The sequence below is a fragment of the Fundulus heteroclitus genome, chromosome 1 (genome assembly GCF_011125445.2).
Source record: "Fundulus heteroclitus isolate FHET01 chromosome 1, MU-UCD_Fhet_4.1, whole genome shotgun sequence".
Taxonomy (NCBI): domain Eukaryota; kingdom Metazoa; phylum Chordata; class Actinopteri; order Cyprinodontiformes; family Fundulidae; genus Fundulus; species Fundulus heteroclitus.
In genome coordinates, this window is record NC_046361.1 from 33,028,794 (window position 1) to 33,048,341 (window position 19,548).

Below are 19,548 nucleotides of genomic sequence, written 5' to 3' on the forward strand. Positions count from 1 at the left end.
ACAGTTGCTGTATACCTCCTCATCCCAGAGGTGCTCTATTGGATTGACACGGGATGCTGGTGAAGGTCACCAGACTGCAGTGGAGTCGTTAAATTGATCCACAGTTTCTGGAACACTCAGAACAGCTCATCCAGCGCCAACAACTATGCTGGATTCAGAATCACTTAAATCCACTTTCTGGCCAGTTTGAATTTCAGCAAGTTACCTCCCCGCTCCCCTAGATATGGCCTGTTGAGATGTGGTTGGTTTATAAAGTGGCCAGTGAATGGATTACCTGCCACAGAAATATAAAACCCTTGTAATCTTGCATTGGCTTTTGGTTTTGGTGTACCACCCCGACATAGTCACCTGGTGGCCACCCTTTAAAAACCTCTGCTGACGCCTCTGTAAGACATGTGACCGTGTTTCTCTTTTATGAGACGTTCCTGGGGGTGGATGAGAGGTTTCATTGACTTTCCCGTCACTTATCGGGATTCCTGCTCAGGCAACAGCTTTGATCTGGGAGGAAAAAAACAGCTCAGGATAGAGGAAAGATAAAATAAAATTCAGAGATTGGGGTTCCATTGTTCGTTCGGGTAAAACTCTTACGGCCCTTTGACCCCACTTGTAAAGTAGGTGGGTTAGTAGATCAGAAGTTTGCTTCTTTTCTTCCCTCTTTCTAGGGAATCGCAAACTCCTCCTTCTCCAAACTTTGCTGTGGGAACTCCCTGCGCGTCGCGGTGATTAGGTGAGCGGAGTGGGCGTGCGTCTGGAGAGGATCGGAGTGGGAGAAGGCGAGAGGACGCAGCGGAGGAACTGACGGAGCACTAATGAGATCCTGCCCAGCCAGAGTCACAGGGATGCAATTTTAACTTACAGTGGTTGAGCATTCATATTCGGCTTAGTTATCGAAATCCTGGACTGCGCTTCAACCAGACTTTAGTGGATTATTGCTCTTGTAACGATGGGCTTGAAGCGACTACGCGTAAAGACGCCGGGGACAGCAGCCTTTCTCGTCCGCTCGTCTGTCTGTATCCTCGGGCTTTTGGCCACTTTCTCCCGGCCTGTGTGCGAGGCGTTCAACCTGGACGTGGAGAACCCAGCTGTTTACAGCGGACCCGAGGGGAGCAACTTCGGATATGCCGTTGACTTTTATTTGTCTAAATCTGCCAGGTGAGTTTCTTACAGATAGGAAACCCTATTATTCAACAGCGCCATGCTGTTAAAATATACTTTTCTCCCAACTTAGCTGGGTTTATAATTTCAGAAAATGTGTTGCAGCACAGCCAGTAAACTTTCCATTGAGCTCTGCTGGAGCATTCGGTCTAGGTTTGCCTGTTAAAGTAGCGGATCAGGTTTAAGACGCGAAACATTATTTCAGACTTAGTTCAGGGCGCTCCAACTTTACAGCTGTGCTCATATGGGCACATGCTTTACGCGTACCCACACCCGGGCTGTGCATCCAACTGACTGTAATCTAATATCTCCAGGGAAGCAGACTAGTGATCTGATTGAATGACTTGGATTGAATCTCAAATAGTTACAGCATGAAGGAGGGGTCAGGAGGAAAAAGGATGAGTCTGAAACAATTTCTTTATGAGTCTGTCAGAAAAGATAATCTTATTATCCAACAGAGTGTCATTTGTTTTTGCCCATTTTTTCCCCCACTTAATTACATCCAGTAATCCCATTTTCTTTGTAAGAACGTCTCCTCTTCCTTGTGATGCTTCTTGCCTCAGCGGAGATGTGATCCATGTGGCACTCAGCATGCAGTGACTGTCTCAGCATTCTTCCTGAGAGGGTTTTGGCATCAGTCATTTTTGGAATTTCAACTCTTGCATACATGCCTGCGGTCATATCTAATACCCGAGTGGTCTGTGGAGAGGATAAAATGGATGGGTTGGGAGTGGGGGTACAAGTTGCAATTTCAGTGGATGTCTATGCGCTTGTATCGCTATTGTATACTGGGGAGCCTTGGATGCTGTTTGAATTATTATTAACAAAACTTTCGCTCAGACATGCAGACTTCCTGAGTGCTGTTTAACCAGCCGGCATGCTGGGATTTGAGGAAGGGCTTTGTGGGCCGACAGCATCAGCTTCAGTTTCCCTGTTTCTCCTCCCAGGACAGTAAAACCTCAGACATGTGGGGAGACTCCACCTCTGCATCTCCTCTACTTATCTCAGGCCTTCACTGACTCCTCGAAAGCCTCTTCCTATTGGTCCTAATTTTTCTTCCCGGGAAACAAGGGCTTCGGGAGACCGGTTTGATTTAGGAGGTGACAGTTGTTTGCATAGACCCGTCTCCCTCTCCCACCTCCCCCTCCTTACTCCCTCTTATGCTGATGTCATTCTGCTGTTTTTTTTAATTCATCCATTGCCCAGACCTTCCCCCCACTGTCTAGCCCCTCTCCCCATCACCTCCCCTCATCACATCAAGCCCCAGACAAAGCAGACGTCATCTTACCGATGACTTAATCTGAACTTTCTTACAGTTAAGACACCTTGCTCAAATGGCATTCAATGTCCGTTTTGTGTTCATTTGTCTCTTCAGTGGCGTTCAGTCCTGTAGCTCACGATGGTTTTATTTATTTTGAAGAAGATGCGAAAACTGTGAATTATGGAAAAGTGAAGTGAAAGTTGCCACAGAGGGATGACGTTACATTTGGAATGAGAAATTCAGGCACCATGCGTAACACGGTGTCCACCCAAGACAGAGGTAGTGACAAAAGTGTCCAGTATGAATTTTGAGTTTATAAAGAAAATATTTGAATGGCCATTTATCCAGAGCAGAAGTATGAAGACCTGACAAACCGGCATACTCATAGAGGCGTTTAAAAGCACTCCGTCTCTGTCTGCCTGTGAATTCACCTTAGCGGCGAATGAATGCGTATGACAGAAATTCACTTCAGAACACCAAAAAGTCTGGTTGCCTGTTCGGTTCCAGTTCTGACCGGGCGGGATCGTAACTCTTGATGTTCACAGGCCAAACAACTCCCTCGAATAAACCACCTTTATGTTAGTGAGCTGCACTGTGGTGGAGCTAATCTGACCTTTATACAGGGAAATATCTGTCTTAGCTGTGGCATGAACTCTGCACTCCCCTCAGGTTTGTGTTTTCCTTTCGCTTAATTCTAAGATTTCAGTTGTTTCACAATCGTGGCGCAGAGAGCGTTTCCAACCGAGAGATTTATTTTATGGGTGAGGAGAAATCTGTCCTCTTAACCTCTTATTTTTGTGTCCTGCCAAAAATAAATAAAAAATCACACATTTGTTTGAAATATTTGTTTTTTAAAAGGTCTTTCTTTGGTCAAGAAAATATTCTCCCGTGATTATTGTGAAAGATTTCCAAATGGTGCTTACACTAACACACCATCCTTATCTAGTAATGGCCTCCCGGTCTTATTGGGGGATTTCTCAATCAGCACATTTTGTTTTCAAAAAGGGAATTTCAAAATTACTTGTTGCTTTGAAAAATGGTGGTAAGGCAGATTGTGATCTATTTATGCTTCATACCTTTAGGAGTTTTGTGTTTTTGGCTCTAAAACGTGTTGATAAATGCACTCTAAGGAGGCTTAGACAGTGGTTGGTACGAGCAATGTTCTAATGCACAGAAATGTCGTACAGCTCATTGCCCTGTAATTTTCCTTTCTGTGATATGTATTCACAAGTCAAGCGTCAAACAAAAAAAAAGTCTTAGAAGGCATATTTAAGTCGGTGACTCATTCCTTTATCTGCAAACCACACATATCAGCCACTTTTCATCCACGGTTTTCTGTGGTTTACACATCAAAACACGTCAGACATGAAACGAGTGTCTTTTAGCTCGTCTCTCACTGACACATCATCCGCACCCATGCTTTGGAGACGTGGGGGAGTAGCCGTGAACCCACCGGGGTCAGTTCAGGGTTGTACAGAAAGATTGTTCCTGTCAGGGCACGCCGCTGTAAACCCACTGCCAGCCGTGCTGATGAAATTGTTGTACCTTTTTTAAAACAAAGGGACTGGCAAAGTGGTTCTCAAACTTTTTATAACAGCTGCTACCACACTTTGCTTTCCAAGTACCCTCATTCTCTAAGAGATTTTAAAATTGAATACAGTAGGTCTTGGACTTGTTCAGATTGTTGTATTTTTTTTTTCGGGAAAAGAAAATTTAAATATATTGTATATCAGTTTTTTAAAGGATGTGGCTTAATTGTGTTTTCAGATTTTCTCTCATGCCAAAATTTCCAAGGTGGGGAAAAAAACTGACAGAAAGTGAAAAATCAAGTTTGGAAAGTTAGATGTTTTTCACCAATCCTGACCGCTAAACCCATTTTGGCAGCTAACAAATTAAAAGGTTTGGCCCTAAAAAAAACCCTGCCATAATAAGGGATTGATTTGCATTTCTGATAGGTTGCATCCAATTAAATCTTTCACACACATGTCACTGTCTTCTGTTAGTGAACATGATCTTTTAGTGAGCTTGTATTTAGAGCTTGTATTGCTAATGTAGTCAGCTTGTTGCTGAACAAAGCACCTAGCATTCCCTGCTGGTTTTACAACTTGCAAAAGGAAAATGATTAAGTTGTTTTTGATGTCATTTCCAGGCATATAATCTGACTTCAGGGGTACATAAATAGCCGGCAGCACATGTGTTTGGAGCTAAGATAATTCTGCTCTTAATCTTTGACAACTATTCTTTTCGGCTGCTTTGCATTCATTTTATAAAAGAAGAGACCAATATATATATGTATATATATATATATATATATATATATATATATATATATATATATATATATATATATATATATATATATATATATATATATATATATATATATATACATTAGTACCACAATCCAAGCAACATCAATCGTACTTGTGCCACAGTTTAACAACCTTGGGACGGACGAGGATAGATAGTGGATGTAGGTATGAAGACGAGCAAAGAAAACACTTCTCCTGTCCATAAATAATGACAACGAGTTGCTTTCTCCAACTTTGATGCTAATCCTTGACAACAACTTTGTATATGTGGGTCTGTCATGCCCTTCAGCCTTAGTCATAAAATTCAATTTGCACACTGGTAGTCGGCCCACCATGCTAGAACGCCCGGGGATGGCCTCTGTGAACTGTGTGTGACTGGCCCTGGCAAATACACACAGGGGAAAAGAGCAGGAAGATATCCTCTGTTGTCTCCATACATTTTTATCTCGGAAGAGTCAAACGTTTTCCCACAAGTGTTTTTTCTCTACAGTTTTCATTAAACAACTGATAGTCAGAGAGCGGTACCTGGTTCCTCTGTTACTCTTCAGCCAGGCGATGATAAAGAAGTGGATTTTTAGTGCGATAGCAAAGGCCAAAGGTTAGAGGCTTTAATTCATAACAGACCAAGTCCATATGAACAGATAAGGCAAGGTCATGTGTTTTCCTAATGTCTATTAGATTTTAAGACATTGTGATAAGTATAACTGGGCTCAGCTGGACCACATTGGTCCAGCTGAGCTTAGAAGGCTTTTGTGCCACTTTGCTTCTTTATTTAATCCTTACCCCTGTTAGTCATTTTCAGCATGAAAGGTTTCACATTATACTGGATTTATTTTTGTTCTGATCTGCATTTGGACCTGTTGACTCTTAGTAAATATGCCAGATTAAGTCCAAGCAAACTCATGCTAGTGGTCTAGATATCCTTCACAGGAGTCATTCAATAAAATTTCTTTACAGACAACTATGTGTAGAATACAGATTATTACTGTGAATTATTGTTTGTTAAAGTGGGTATAAAACGTCCCGCTCACAGGTATGAGCTAGATCCAGTTTGTGATTTAAAATGTTGGGTGCAGAACAACAGCAAAGATAAATGTGTGAAACAGCAAATGGACAACAATTAAAAAGGATTGAAAGGAATTGTAACTCTAATGAATGACGTCTACCTGCAGAAACTCACTTAGAATTGCCATGGATCGAGCAAATGGTTCTTGTCTGACATGTTATTAAGTGTCAACAGACCAAAAACAGGATTCAGTTCAACTCAACTCAATTTATTGAAATAGTGCTGTTTTACAACTAATATTGTATCATAACATGCAGACAAATTCAAAGTTAATTCATTCATTCCAAGGCAGAAAGGTCAAGAACCAAAAATAAATGGAAATGGAATCTAATCCCAACATTTCAGGAAATAACATATACCTAAGTTATACATGACATTTGAACATGTTTATCAATAGTTATCCCTACCATTCCTGAAAATACAAATACGTTTGTTTACAAGTATGAAAATGAAAGTGGGAAAGGATAAAACGGCAAAACTTGGGCATGAAATAGTACGAATTGGCCAAGGGGCAAATTGACCTGAAGCAGATACCGTGACTAGGATAAACAGAGCTCAGCCTGACCACATTTGGGACTTCTAGAGGTTACCCTCTCAAATAGGATTAGAATTGAGCTAATATTGACTTTGGACCAGGGACTCTTTCAGCTGCTAAATCTGCTGCCATTTTCCTTTTTTCTTGTCCTCTTTAAAGCCCCTCTTCATGTAAGATCAACTCCAACTTTGTTATTGTGTTCTCTGGTGTCCCTTTCTTCGGGCCTTTTTCTAAATCAAACCAGTGAACGTTTGAGCTGCAGGAGCAGAGCTTGTATATTTGAGTTGCCAAGCTTTCCCTCATGCAGGTCCTTGTTGCGTGCAGACAAAGAGGGCCTTTGTCTGATAGCTGAAAATGTTTACTGTATTCTTTTGGAGGAGATCTTGTAATGTTTCTTTTGTCCTCAATATATACCGGCCTTCTAATGAGCGTCTTAAATTTTCCTTATTGAGCATTGTGCACATCCATAGGTAATAGGCTGGTGGCTGGGTTCGGGTATTGCAATATGTGGTCTGTTTCTCCCTGGAAAAAGTTGCCGGAGCAGATGGCGATGATGTGTTTAAAGGGCCTACGGCTCTGCTGTATTGCTTGGGGAATGCCCCGAGGACGTCATGTCTGCCGTGAAATGGAGCTGGTCAATGCTTAGGGTCTTCCTGACTCACACTTTGCTAGATTTGATCTGCGTCTGGCTGTAGGTCTGGTTTGTTTTAACTCCAGTCTCACAATAATGACTCACGTCCCTGGTAATTTGATATAGGGGGCTATCCTTTACATTGCAACCACTGACGTCAGGATTTGCGAAGTCAGCAGAGCTAAAAAGAGAAGGCTTTCGGATCTTTCGGACTGAAATGGCTCGTGGAGCTTGGCAGCGCATTTTTATGAATTTGTGTTTCTCTGCACAGTGCTTTGCAAAAGTTTCTTGACACATTGCACCACAGACTTCAATGAAATGTATTAGAAGTTTATGCAACACATTTTGCTCATTGTTCTTTGCAAGATAGTTCGATCCAAGTTAGTTTGCACGGAGTGCATTTGTTAATGGGTGTATTCAAGTATTTCTGTGGATTTACAATTGGATCTAGCTCACTGCATGTTTAAGGTGTCTGTAAGGCTGGAAGATGAACCTCCACCCCGCTGTCAAAACTGTATTGAGCTTTATCCCTCTTCCCATCAACTCTGGTGCTTACTCTACAGGTTTCTACACAGCTTGTGGCAAAATGCAAGAAGGACTTCCCTTGGCTCTGCTTTAACAATTTTTGGAGCGCCACAAATATCCTGCCCCCTGAGCTGTGGATCTATGCAGCTCTTCCTGAATTACCATTGGCCCCTTGGCTGCTTCTCTGATTACCACTTTCATTGCAACAGCCTGTCAGTTTGGGTGGATGGCAAACCTTTGGTAGATTTGCAGTCGGGCTAGACTCTTTCCATTTTTGGAAGATGGATTTAACAGAGATTAGATGTTCAAAGCTTGAGATATTGCTGTTAGCTCCACTTTCAACAATGTTCCAATATTTTCCCGGACCTGTCTGTTGTGTTTCTTGGGCTTCGTGACGCTGTTTGGTCGCCAGCAGAGCAGCTGGATTTACTCTTGGATTGAACGACAAGTGAACTCTAGAAGGTGACTGCTAGATTTACTTTAGGGATGCAGACACAGCATTTTTCCAACTTTTACTTGTAAACTGTTTTGAAACCTATGTAATTTTCCTCTTCCACTTCTCAAGTATGCAGCACTTTGTGTTTTGACCAATCACCTAAAATTCCAGCGCAGTTGATTGAAGTTTGCACACATGATGTGGCAAAAAAAAATTACAGTCCAAGAGGTATAAATGCTTTTTTGCAATGAGCTGTATGTGTGTTTGGGAACATGAAGGGCAGGGTTGGGTTTTAGCTATGTTCTCAGACAGTTGCAACCCCCCTTCACTATTGCTCCCTTTAAAACAGCCTCTTTCCTGAGGTGAGAGCATTGGACCCCCTGATGTGGCCATTGTGGAGAGGTGTGAACCACCAAGCTGTTAAACCCCCTGCTGGAGGACCGTGGGGAGGGGAGGAATTGCTGAGGGGGGTGGGAAACTTTAGGTTTGAGTAAAAACACGTAAGCTTACATTTCTTACGTGCCACCTCTGAAATATGTTGGCAGCTGGGACTTTTCTCACTCCTCATGTACCCGTTTTGGTGGCAGGAAGTCAACTGATTGCTCCTTGGTGAAAGTTTCAGAGTAAAGACAAAAATAAACCTGGCCAAATGTTGTTGGTGTAAACTTGATAATTCATTTAACAGACTAGAGCCTCCCCAAACCTGCTGAGCTGTATTTATAATTTTGTCTGGAAGTCCTCAGATTTTTCCTGTGCGACAATAAACAGCAGGGTGTGCATGCCTTAGATAGCAGTGCTAGTAATTTCCAGGCCACCTGTTGCTTAACTGCATTATCCTTCAGAGAATACTGAGGAAACTAGATTTCTTTCTTTCTTTCTTTTTTCTAAACTCCGATCTGGGTTCAGATCCTGTGCTGAGTGGACTGTTTATCTTATCAGTGTTGGATCAGCTTCTTTTAAAGTCCGTCCTTGGGTATAGGACAGGCTATACATTTCTGCTAAGGACACATCTTCCTCCAGGCTTGCAAGGCAACTTACAGCTCTCTTTCATGTTGTTGCTGTGGCTTAAAATTCCAGCTCCATGTGACGGTAAATGAAAAATATGGCTGGAGTTCAGCACAGTAGACTGTCTGTAGTCAGCACACGCCACCCCAGCAGACACTGCTTCTCTCATCATCCCCTTGCTCCTGTACTTTAGTGTCAGAGTGTGTGTATGTGAGCGGATGACCGTCCATATGGCAGCGGTAAGGACTCAAACAGCTTCTGTCTGGCCTTGGCTCTGAGAGGACACTAGACTGCTCATATGGCTCCGTGCTGTCTAGAATAAGTCGTCCAACACTTCTTGTGTTTCTTATATCAGTCACTCAGCTGATCTCACTCTGAGTTACACATGTTCTGATAAATCAATAGTAGAGATGGGAGTGCTCCAATGCCCTATTAGAAGCAGGGGTGACGTCACACGGTGTGTGTGAGACAAAGGGTTTCTGCAAATTTCAGTTAGTTAAAGACACAAATTATGAAGTACGACCTCGTAGCTAAATGTAGAACTGTAAAAACTAATTGGTGAGAACAAATTGATGTGAATTACCAAAACAACATTGCTGAGGCCAATTTCAGGAGCAGCACTTTCATAGGAAATGTTAAGGCCATGTTGTTTTTTTGAACGACTAAATGACTAAAAGTAAACATTTAAGACATACCTAATGTCTTATCTAAATGTAATTTAGGAACTTTAATAGAAAGTATTACATAGTTGAGACTTTTGAAGTCTTGGAATTGGAAGAATTTTTACAACTTTTTAAAAACTTGGAGAGACCCCGGAGAACGCAATCACTATAAAAAAGGTTATAATAAATCAATACTAAATGTCAATACTAAATTAAAAAACAAAAAATAATTAGTTTTTTTAACTGACTTTAGGCATCCTACTTGACCAATTAGCAGCATCACCAGCTGTAAAGAGTTGTCTTCATATATGTTGCCTGAAGAATCAACACCCTTACCCAAACCATATGTCTTCGAAAACGTGTCAATGTTTCAAAAATGAAGCACATTTAAGGACAGATATAGAATGAAATAAAGGATAAAACGCACTGCTTTGCTTCCATGTCTAGCCATGTTATCTGCAGGAGTTGAATCTGGTAGGGCGCCTTTTTTGTAAATCCACCAAATCTACATTGAAGCTGAAAAGTTGATCACTTGATTTAAATAAGATTTAAATGCACTTCAACAGTGAGCATTCCCTGATCGTAAAAGATTTTCTAGTTTTCTGACTAGCCAGTTCATAGTTTATGACATTTATTTTTTTTTTACTTCTGTTAAATAAAGGCAAATTTCTGCTCAAATATTTAAAGGTGTTGATTGGAGAAATATATAAAGTTTTAAAAATCTTTTGAAAATGAAAGGAAAAGAATACTTTAGATTACAGGTGAAAAGCAGATCAAACTTTTTCCATGGGAAAATATGTGTACAGTAGGATCTAATGATTAATTTCTCTATCTATGCAAAGTAAAAAAAAAAAAAAAAAACAAATTTTCACCTAAAAATAACTGCTGATCATGCCTAAAAGACAGAAGTAGGTATTTGGTTAATGTTAGTTTCTCCACTTGACGACTCAAGAGCAGGCCCCTGGCTTACATCAGGTCACTGCACCTCCCTTCTTTTTACTGATTTGGAACCACTCCATTGTTTAAGTGAGTGTTGATAGCTTAGTGTAAATTCAACGAGTCGCAGTGCAGGTTCTGCTGAGGCGACGGTGAGTTCTGAAGGCCACAACTTCTTTCACCAGCTGCCCTCTTCCTTCGCACATGTGCTGCAGCATTTGTTAAGCCTTGTTTATGGCCGCAGATGGTGACTGCAGTCGACGCTGGAAGGCCTACCAAATGTGATTTAGATTTTTTTTTCGCCCCCCCCCCCCTCTTTCTCCCTTAAAGCTGTTATAATAGCGTTCAAGTGACATCAGCGCTTGCAGCTGGATGGAAGACAATTAAACGTGGAACGGAGAGGGGGTGCTGGGCTTAAATAGGAGGGTGTAACTTTGGAATTTGCCTGTTGACAACCTCAGCCTGTAACCTCATCATAAACCGTATTAGCCACGGCTGCACGCGATAATGTCACATCAGCGGGTTCCAGCACTCTGCATCACCCTTAATTTTGCAGCTCCACATAAAATAGGGGTTGCAGTCTGGCAATTACAGTGCGGGGAGACATTTATTTATTTATTTTTTAAATGTAGAATGTCCCCAAATTGCTTGACCCTTAAATGAGACAGTTACAGTTAAGTTGTTTACACATTCCTGGCTTAAATTATTACAGTAGCTTAATGAATGCTTGATTGTTAGTTGGGTGGTGGAGATCATTAGTGGCCGCTGGGCGACAGCTGATAAAATAGATAAAGCTGCAAATTCTTTTCATCTTTACTCGCTTTGCTACCAGAATGTTGCTCAGATATCGGTCTTCTTTAACCGGGTAATTAGCTGGAGACCAAATTCAAATTCAGATCATAGCAGATAGGAAAAACAAAGTATTTTAACGGCGTAGTTTGCAATGCATTTCTCTGAACAGATTGCCTTTTGGAATGCATGCTGAGCTAAATCTGCCTGTATGGGATTCTCTTGCCGCTCCTTTGTCCAGCGTCGCTGTGGGCACCGCGGGATGAACTCGACCTGGGAAAGCTTGCCCCCTCATTCAGCTAATTAAATAATTTTACATGTCAAACTCAAGAGCCTTTCTCTCACAAAGGAATTTGTAATGCAGAACTCCCGTCAACTAGAGCCAGGGATTCATTAAATGCGAGTAACACAAAAGCTAACGTTTAAGCTCACAACAATCAGAAAAGGTGGGTGGGGGAACGTTTGAAAAAGTTAGATCCTCTCCAGATAAGGGCTCATTAAATGCTAATCCAGCCTCATTTGCAGAAACTTTCAGATTGCCATCAGTCTGTGTTTGTTTGTGTGTGAGAACGAGATGGCATTTGTGTTTCTCACATCTGCATCTGTGAGTACAAGGCGACAGAATTAGCATGCACTTTGTTGTGTTTTCTGTGTACTTTTCCATGTTTGAAAAGCTGCCGCCGTGGGGCTGGGCTCATATCTGATCCAACACAAAATGCTTTGGCTTGTTATATCCATGACCCTGTTATTCAGTGGTGTCATGTGTTGCATAGTTGTGCTGTTTGCTCTAGTATCCCCTCTAATGGTCGTCTGATAGGGAGTTGGTACTATGACCCGAATAACCAAGAATTCACACAGGCCTTAAAATGTGGGAGTGATACCCTTATGTTGGTGCGGGTGTATGAGAGTATGTTCAGAGAGCTTGGAGATTTCAGAAACCACCTTCGATTCAGCAAAACCTTTTCAGCACAAAAGGTTCTACACCAAGCTGTAGTCTCTAACGACCCAGGAGAGACGGGTGGGTCATTGATTTGCATCTGACTTGGAATGCGCCTCGGAGGATTGGCCTCCATGTGCTTAAAAACAGCAGCGCACCACCTGCAGGTTGCTCGGAAGTGCGATAAAGGCTCCTGGATAGGTGATGAAACGTCTTGAAAAAAACTGAGCGAATGTCCGGTTGCCTCCGATTTAAGCCTGTTTGCTGTTGCCATGACCCAGATTACTGGTTATGTTGTTTTTGCATGTTTTGAAATGTTTTCCCTAAATAGACCTGGGTGTCTTGCAGATGGCAGGTGTGCATATTTAGTCTGAAATTTCGGTGAGCTAACTTAAAGATCTTAAAACCAGATAATTTCCCTACAGGGCTTTATGCTTTTCAATCTTTTTTGGAAATAAACTGAATTGTGAGGTGCAGTTGTGTCGCCATAGATATTCAATAGGAATTAGATCTGGGCTTGGACTGGGCCATTCTGACACATGCATATGCTTTAATTAAAATTAAAACATTTGATTGTATCTGTGGTTATAACTTAGGGCCCACTGAACGTGAAACATTAAGCAGCAATAGGCGGTTGTTCTTTATTGCTTGTTTAACGTGCTGTTGTTAAAACGATAACAATGACAATAACACCATTCTACGCTGTATTTTGTGCATATAAACAGCACTGAAACATCCCATTATATGAGCAATGAAAAGTAGTACATGTATGACTGACTAAATGTTACATAAATAATAGAGAACTGCTTAAAACAGTCAAAGTAGGAAGTTTTAATCAATGTTGCTGTGAGTAGCAGCCATCATGAATGCAGAAGTCTGGTATGGTCCAGTTGCACCAACTTTCCGACTCATCGTTCCGACTTCAGGGGCCGTTCCAGTTGGACTTTCCGACTCAGAGGTCAAATGTTCTGATTACAGAGGATAAATGGACCGAAGCATTAGCTCTATTCATCTTCTGACACTGATTTGTGGTCTTTATTATTAAAGTTATTAAGACTACAATAAGGAACATTCTAACAAATTTGTGGTTTCTGCTCCTTTTGTTCCACAAAGGTTGCAACATTAAAATCACTAAGGCAGAAATGCACTCTGATCTGCGGGTTGGATTTTTCCTAAAACCTAACCCATTACTTCTGTTTTGTCATCAGTGGTAATGGCAGGTTTTAAGCAAGATTAATACTGGTGAATAACAAGGGTTGTTGTGCCTTTTACAGGGCCATGCATAGTTGGTCCCCTTGTGGGGGGAGCTTAGCCAAAAAGTAAACATTTGTGTGCTATTGGAGGACCCAGAGCAGGAACGGCCAAGCTCTTCCTGCTTTTAAGCCCACTGGACATCGTCTGGTCCCAGTGGTCCTTGCCCACATGGAAATAACCGCACTCTCACCAACACCCACAGGTGTTTGGATCCAGGTGCTTACAGATTCACTTCTATACAGATAAACCATTGAATTTGAAATGATCCCAAAATAATGTCCTACAAAGTTTTTAGTAAGCGGAGCAGTATAGCGAAAGCAGTAATGCTCCACTTGTGAAAGTAAATCTGTTGGGCTTTCCTTGGCATTAGGACAGCAATTCTTAGTGATACACAGCCAGACAAGACATGTTAAAAAAAGGAAACAGCTGTGCCTGGTACTAGTTGGGTGAGGTCATGGCTGAAGCATCCATTTAGGACACTGCTGTAGTTCTTTTTTTCATTCTTATCCTTATCCAAGTCACTAACTTTTCTTAATCATCTTTATCTCTGAAATCCGTCCAAGATTGTTATGTCTCCTGGGCTCACCCGCGGTCCCACTGTTCTTCCAGTTTGCCGAAGTGGTTTGCCGCCCTTCCTCTACTCGTACAGTAGAGCTAAAAGGATACAGTCGTTTAGCGTCCCAGCTGTAGAAACAAGAATGTGACTCCACTTAGCCCGTCTGCTCTCTTGTTTTCCTATTGAATCATGCCCCCCAGGAGAATGTATGTGTGACCATGCAAGTGTTTCCCCTTGTGCGCCTCACAGAGAGACAAGTGAATTTAATGTGTGAGCGTCACATGTGCACATGTGATAGCAACAGTTTCCAGCGAGCGGGTGGGACATGTTAAAACAGAGCTGCGACCTGTTAAAATGTTCTGCACGTGGGGAAGAGCACCAACTCTGAGTTGTAAAATGTGCGCTCTGTCTTCAGTGGATATGCCTGGACGGTGGCTGGGTATGGACACCAGGCTGAAAGCAGCTAGACCGTAATAATGGTTTAATGTCACATTTCTAACGGTCGGGATTTGTTTTTTTTTTGGTTTTAGCGTTTGAACGTTTGTGTTTCTCTCCCTTACAGCGCAAGTGTGGTTATCGGAGCCCCCAAGGCAAACACGAGCCAGAGCAACGTCATAGAGGGAGGGTCGGTGTTCTACTGTCCGTGGAGCGTTAGCCGGTCGGACTGTCACACTATTGAATTTGATCCAGAAGGTAAGATTTATGGCTGCTACACATGCAAGAACCACTTATAATGTACTGTCGTTCAGAATAGGGGTCTTATAATAGAGGACGTAATGAAAATCATCTGGTCCTTCTCAGGTTCCACAGTGATTCAAATCTAACCTCAAGTTTGCTAAAAAAAAAAAAAATACACAATAGATTCCACCCTTTCATTGTTTATCAAACAAAGATGAGGTCATAATGGGAAAGCCATGTATGAAAAACTAAGCACACCACTCAGTTTAACAGCTTTTAAAACTACAAGACGTTTTCTGTGTGACTCGAACAGCCTTGCGCACAATGTAGGGAATTTGTGACCCACCTTTAAAGAACAAGAAGTTTACAGATAGTAATTTCTGCTGGAACTCCCTATAAGTTCCAGCAAAGCATTTCAATCTGGTTGTGGTCTGGACTTTGACTGGGCCACTGCAACACCTTCGGTTGTATCTTTTTCAACTGGTGTTTTTTTCTGCTGAGGTTTTGCCTCAAAGGGTCGACTCTTGAGTTGTTGGTCTCTCAGGGGTAAGTTGAGACATAGCCAATCATCTCTACTTTTGATCCAAAGGGACACTTTTCCAGAAGTCTTGTGGTGCATTCGTTTTTAAGATTGCAAACCTTGAAGAGAACAGCTTTGTCCTTTAACTGTTCCAAACAAGCCATACATGTTATTTTTTTCTTGAATTTCCTGGCACATACATTAAAATATTCTATAGTGAGTAGAGATATATCAATCAGAGATTTTGTGGCCAGTTTCCAGTTACCAATTTTTAAAGCTCAGACCCGATAATACCAATTTTTATCACATTGAGACTTTTGTTTTGTTTAATTTTGGAATTTAAATGTCCTTATTGGAAGAACGTTAACATTAATTACTGTAAAAATCTGTCTTTTTATGTATTTCGGCCCGTACCTTAAGAGCAAGATTTCCAGAATTTCCGAATTTAACATGATCCTGCTCAGACATCATTGGACTTCTCAAAAGGATAAAGCAAAGCTACTTTGCTATAATACATAAAAATTCATGCTATAGCTGTAGAAGGACTTTCATCATTTGAAAATTACCCTTAAGACCGTTCACAGATTTAAGATGAGCATCAGTTGCTTTGCTAAGGTCATTGCTGATGTATTTCATTGTTGGCATTGTAATAACATACACCTACATGTAGGCCTGTCACGATAATCAATAAATCAATTAATCGCACGATAAATAAAAACTATCTGCGTCATTTAATTTATCGTCTATATCGTCTCTGCCTGTGTTTTTCTGTTTCTATTGATGACGCTGGATGAAAAGGCTTAACGCCGGTGCTATCCACTGACCCCTCCCCTTCCTAATTTTTTTTAGGAAGGGAAAAATGAGGAGGGAGGAGGAGTGGACTATCGCATCAGGTAGTCAGTCAAAGAATCCTTTGATGGCAAACTTGGCCAAAAAAATACATGTGTATTTGTGCAACAAGCACCAGTTCAGAGAGAATGTTTGGTACAGCTGGACACATTGCTACTCTTGCTCGGAATCTGTCTGACTAAAGTAGTTACAGATCTGCTTAAAGATTGTTGAGGCATCTAGTCTTATTTAAGAATCTGCTTTTGTTACTTTGCATTTTTTTTTTTATAAAGTGGCAGTTTTGCCTATCTTTTTTAAAATCTAATGATATACAGACTTCATTATCTGTACTCTTTTGGTTGAATGTAGTTTTTATTTCCACCATGGTTTTATCTTGTGTTTAGTTTTTATTCAAGTGTATTTTTAGTTAACAGAGACTAAGAGTCCATTTGATTTTTATTTCTCGTTTTATTTTGTTAACCAGTTCCAGTGTAAAGTGTGTTTATCTTTGGCAGGAAATCGCAAACATTATTAAGTAATTTCCATTAAATCAGTGCAAAAAGGTCTTCAAACAATATTACCGTTTATCGCAATAAGTTTTGAGACAATTAATCATTCAGAAAAATGTGTTATCGTGACAGGCCTACCTACATGTTCCAAAACCAGCTAAATAAACCATCTGTTCCTGTTCTAGAGATAGTCACTCTTGGATAACACATTGATTAAAATACAATTTTTTGTCCTAATTTTAGTTTGATATGATGGCATAATTTGGAATCTGTGGTGTGCTTTTTTTTGTACTTGAGTTTAGACTTAAATAACCGCAGAACCTGGTAGAGACCAGATCATTGTTCTTATTTCCTGGTATACAAAACCCACTGTTGTAGTGTTTACAAAGCCTTTAATTTTGAGGCTTCATTGTTGCCAAATATTACATTTTTATGGCAATTCTATCAATTTCTTTGGGGACTGAGCACTGAGAATAATACTCTGAGCTTTGTTGACATTTCTTTTTTACTCTTGAGGTCATCAGATCATTTCCTCTTTGAATCAGGCGTCACTCTTTCACTGCACTAAACTGTGTTGCCTGTGTTTGTTCCTATGATGTTGGAAGCATCTATTTGGGTCTAAGAAGTATAATAGGGTGTTGAAGAGTGCTTTTGTGGACTACTTCCTCCTTCCTCCAGGTCATGCTCAAGGAGTTAAATGGAGATAAGCACCCAGTAAACAAACAGAGGTGAAGCCAGCAGAGATCAGGAAAAAGGTTCCTGTTCAGTCAAAATTAAGTTAAGTGTTTTGGCACAACTTGAGGAAGTCGGGGAGGTTGTTGAGTGAGTGGATTCGTGTTTCGTTTTGTTGACGGAGTTCCCATCAGCCCCTTTCTTGCACAACATAGACTTGACGAAACAAAGAAAGCACACACATAAACACAGAGTATAAATCAAATCCCTAAAATTGCTTGATCAAGCTTGGGTTGTTTTGCGAGAAATGACTTCCACTAAATTATATAAGGGGGAAAAAAAATTCCCCCTGTTTCACAAGCTGGAACAGTCCTCTTTTTACTGAATGCTCCAGGACTATTCCAGTTTTCCTTGCATGTGCATCCATGGGTGCCGGCCAAAGACCACATGGAGTGATGTCATGCTCAAGCGGTGGGGCCTCAGAGTCAAGGTTGGTCCCCTGGGCTGTTGGAGTGTCCTTCATATTTTCAAAAGACTTTAAAGGAGCAGATTACACTCCCAGAGCCAGCGCTAACATCTGGATCATTGCATGAACTGTCGTACAGTACACGGATAGCTGCATGGAAATGTGTCTATGACACACAGCTGTAACACTTATGACATTCTCTGTTGGTGTTTATTCACTGCAGCTTTCGCCGTACTTTCTTTGCCAGCACTTTCTGTGAATACGTGAGCAAAATGTGATTATTTTGTGATTTTCTTTTCTTTCTTTTTTTTTTACCTTTTTTTTTTTTTGCAACCGACTGAGTCAAAGATCAGAATTTTGGGGCCAATTCTTTGTCTTTATCTTTTGTAAAGTTTTAACTTGCAATAGCAATTCAGAAAACTATCAAATAAGAAGAAACAAAGTCTTATTCAGAACACATTTTAGCCTTGTGCTGATGAACCGTCATGATTTTAAAGCAGTCAAAAATCCAAAATGATCAGGAATTGCATCACACCAGCCGCGTTTAGTCCACTTTAATCTGATTAGTTTGTTTAGAAAGTTTGGTTCGTTTGGGGAGGTGTGGATGCGCAAGCGAACTATAATGCGGACCAAAAAAAGCAAATTCGGGTCCGCCTCAAAACCTAGGTCTCGGCTCTGGAGCAGTTCAAATATGGGAATGCAAAGCAGACTGGAGGCCACTCCAAAAGCAGGAAGTAGACTACACCGCAGGACAATCTGGGCAAAAACAATTGTTTATAGCTATAATACTAATGAAGTAAATCATATATTGTAAATACCTTGCTCGACATCCAAGTAAGCGTGACATCAGGTCATTGAATCTGTAAGCGCCCCTGCTCCTGCACCGCTGCCTCACACGCCTCAAGCCCTCGCTACCACAGGCGAGGGGTTGAACAGGTTAGGCAAAATGTTTGCTTTCTTTGACAAAGTGCAATGTAAAAGCAAACCACCTTAGCTGAAAGTTAGTAATTTGGTCCCCTATCAAACCAGCTGTGAAAATGACCTTACACTGGCGGTTAGCCTAGTTAGCGAGGTTAGCATTACTGAAGCCTGGGTTAAACTCGCGTGTTCGGTTGTAGTGCAAGGACATAGCCGCGCTGTTTATACTTTACACGAATGTAGATGCCGTATTCTTCAAAAACACTGGGGCGCAGTACGCTATATAACCAGAAGAAATGCAGTAATCAAGAGAAGAAACAGTTGACTTCACGCACCAAAATGGCTGCGCGCAGTACCTTAAATAACCATGAAGAATAGCTGGTGTGCTTGTAGCAGCTAAACAGAAACAAAGGGTTAGAGATGTAGAAGAAGAGTCAATGTTCACCTGTCGCATACTGAAAAATGTGAAGATAGGAAATACAGCCTGTCTGTAAAGCCCACAGGGATCTTTTTTTGGTGAAAGGTTTAAAAAAAAAACACTTTGCTTTACATCCTGTGTTGTTGTTTTAGACTTGATTTACACTGTAAGTGATTGTACCCACAAACTTGGCCAATGTGTATATGTATGCTATTTTTAGTCACCGAATAAGCAGTGACAACATAGCATTTAACAATGTTTAGTTTTCTTGAAACAACTGGGTCATTTGACGTCAGTACAGGTGAACTTGCTCGGCGAGGGCATCTTTGAATTTTCCCATTTTTAATGAAACTTGCATTCGCGGTGCATCATTACACCCTGTTCAATGCGTCACGTTTAAACCCAGCTTGAAACAGAAGTTTCTGTCTGTATTTCTCATAGTGTTTGGAGCCTTACCTTCACTCTAAGATTTCCAAAAG

General features: G+C 41.1%; 1 protein-coding gene across 1 annotated transcript in view; it reads left to right on the forward strand.

The window, feature by feature from the left end:
- The first annotated feature begins 713 nt into the window (after positions 1 to 713).
- Positions 714 to 19,548, forward strand: part of itga5 (integrin, alpha 5 (fibronectin receptor, alpha polypeptide)) — a 49,842-nt gene continuing 31,007 nt past the window's right edge. The window contains exons 1-2 of the mRNA XM_012875532.3: positions 714 to 1,152; positions 14,623 to 14,753. Coding sequence (XP_012730986.2) covers positions 944 to 1,152; positions 14,623 to 14,753 — 340 coding nt within the window. The 5' untranslated portion in view covers positions 714 to 943. The remainder of the gene's footprint in view (positions 1,153 to 14,622; positions 14,754 to 19,548) is intronic.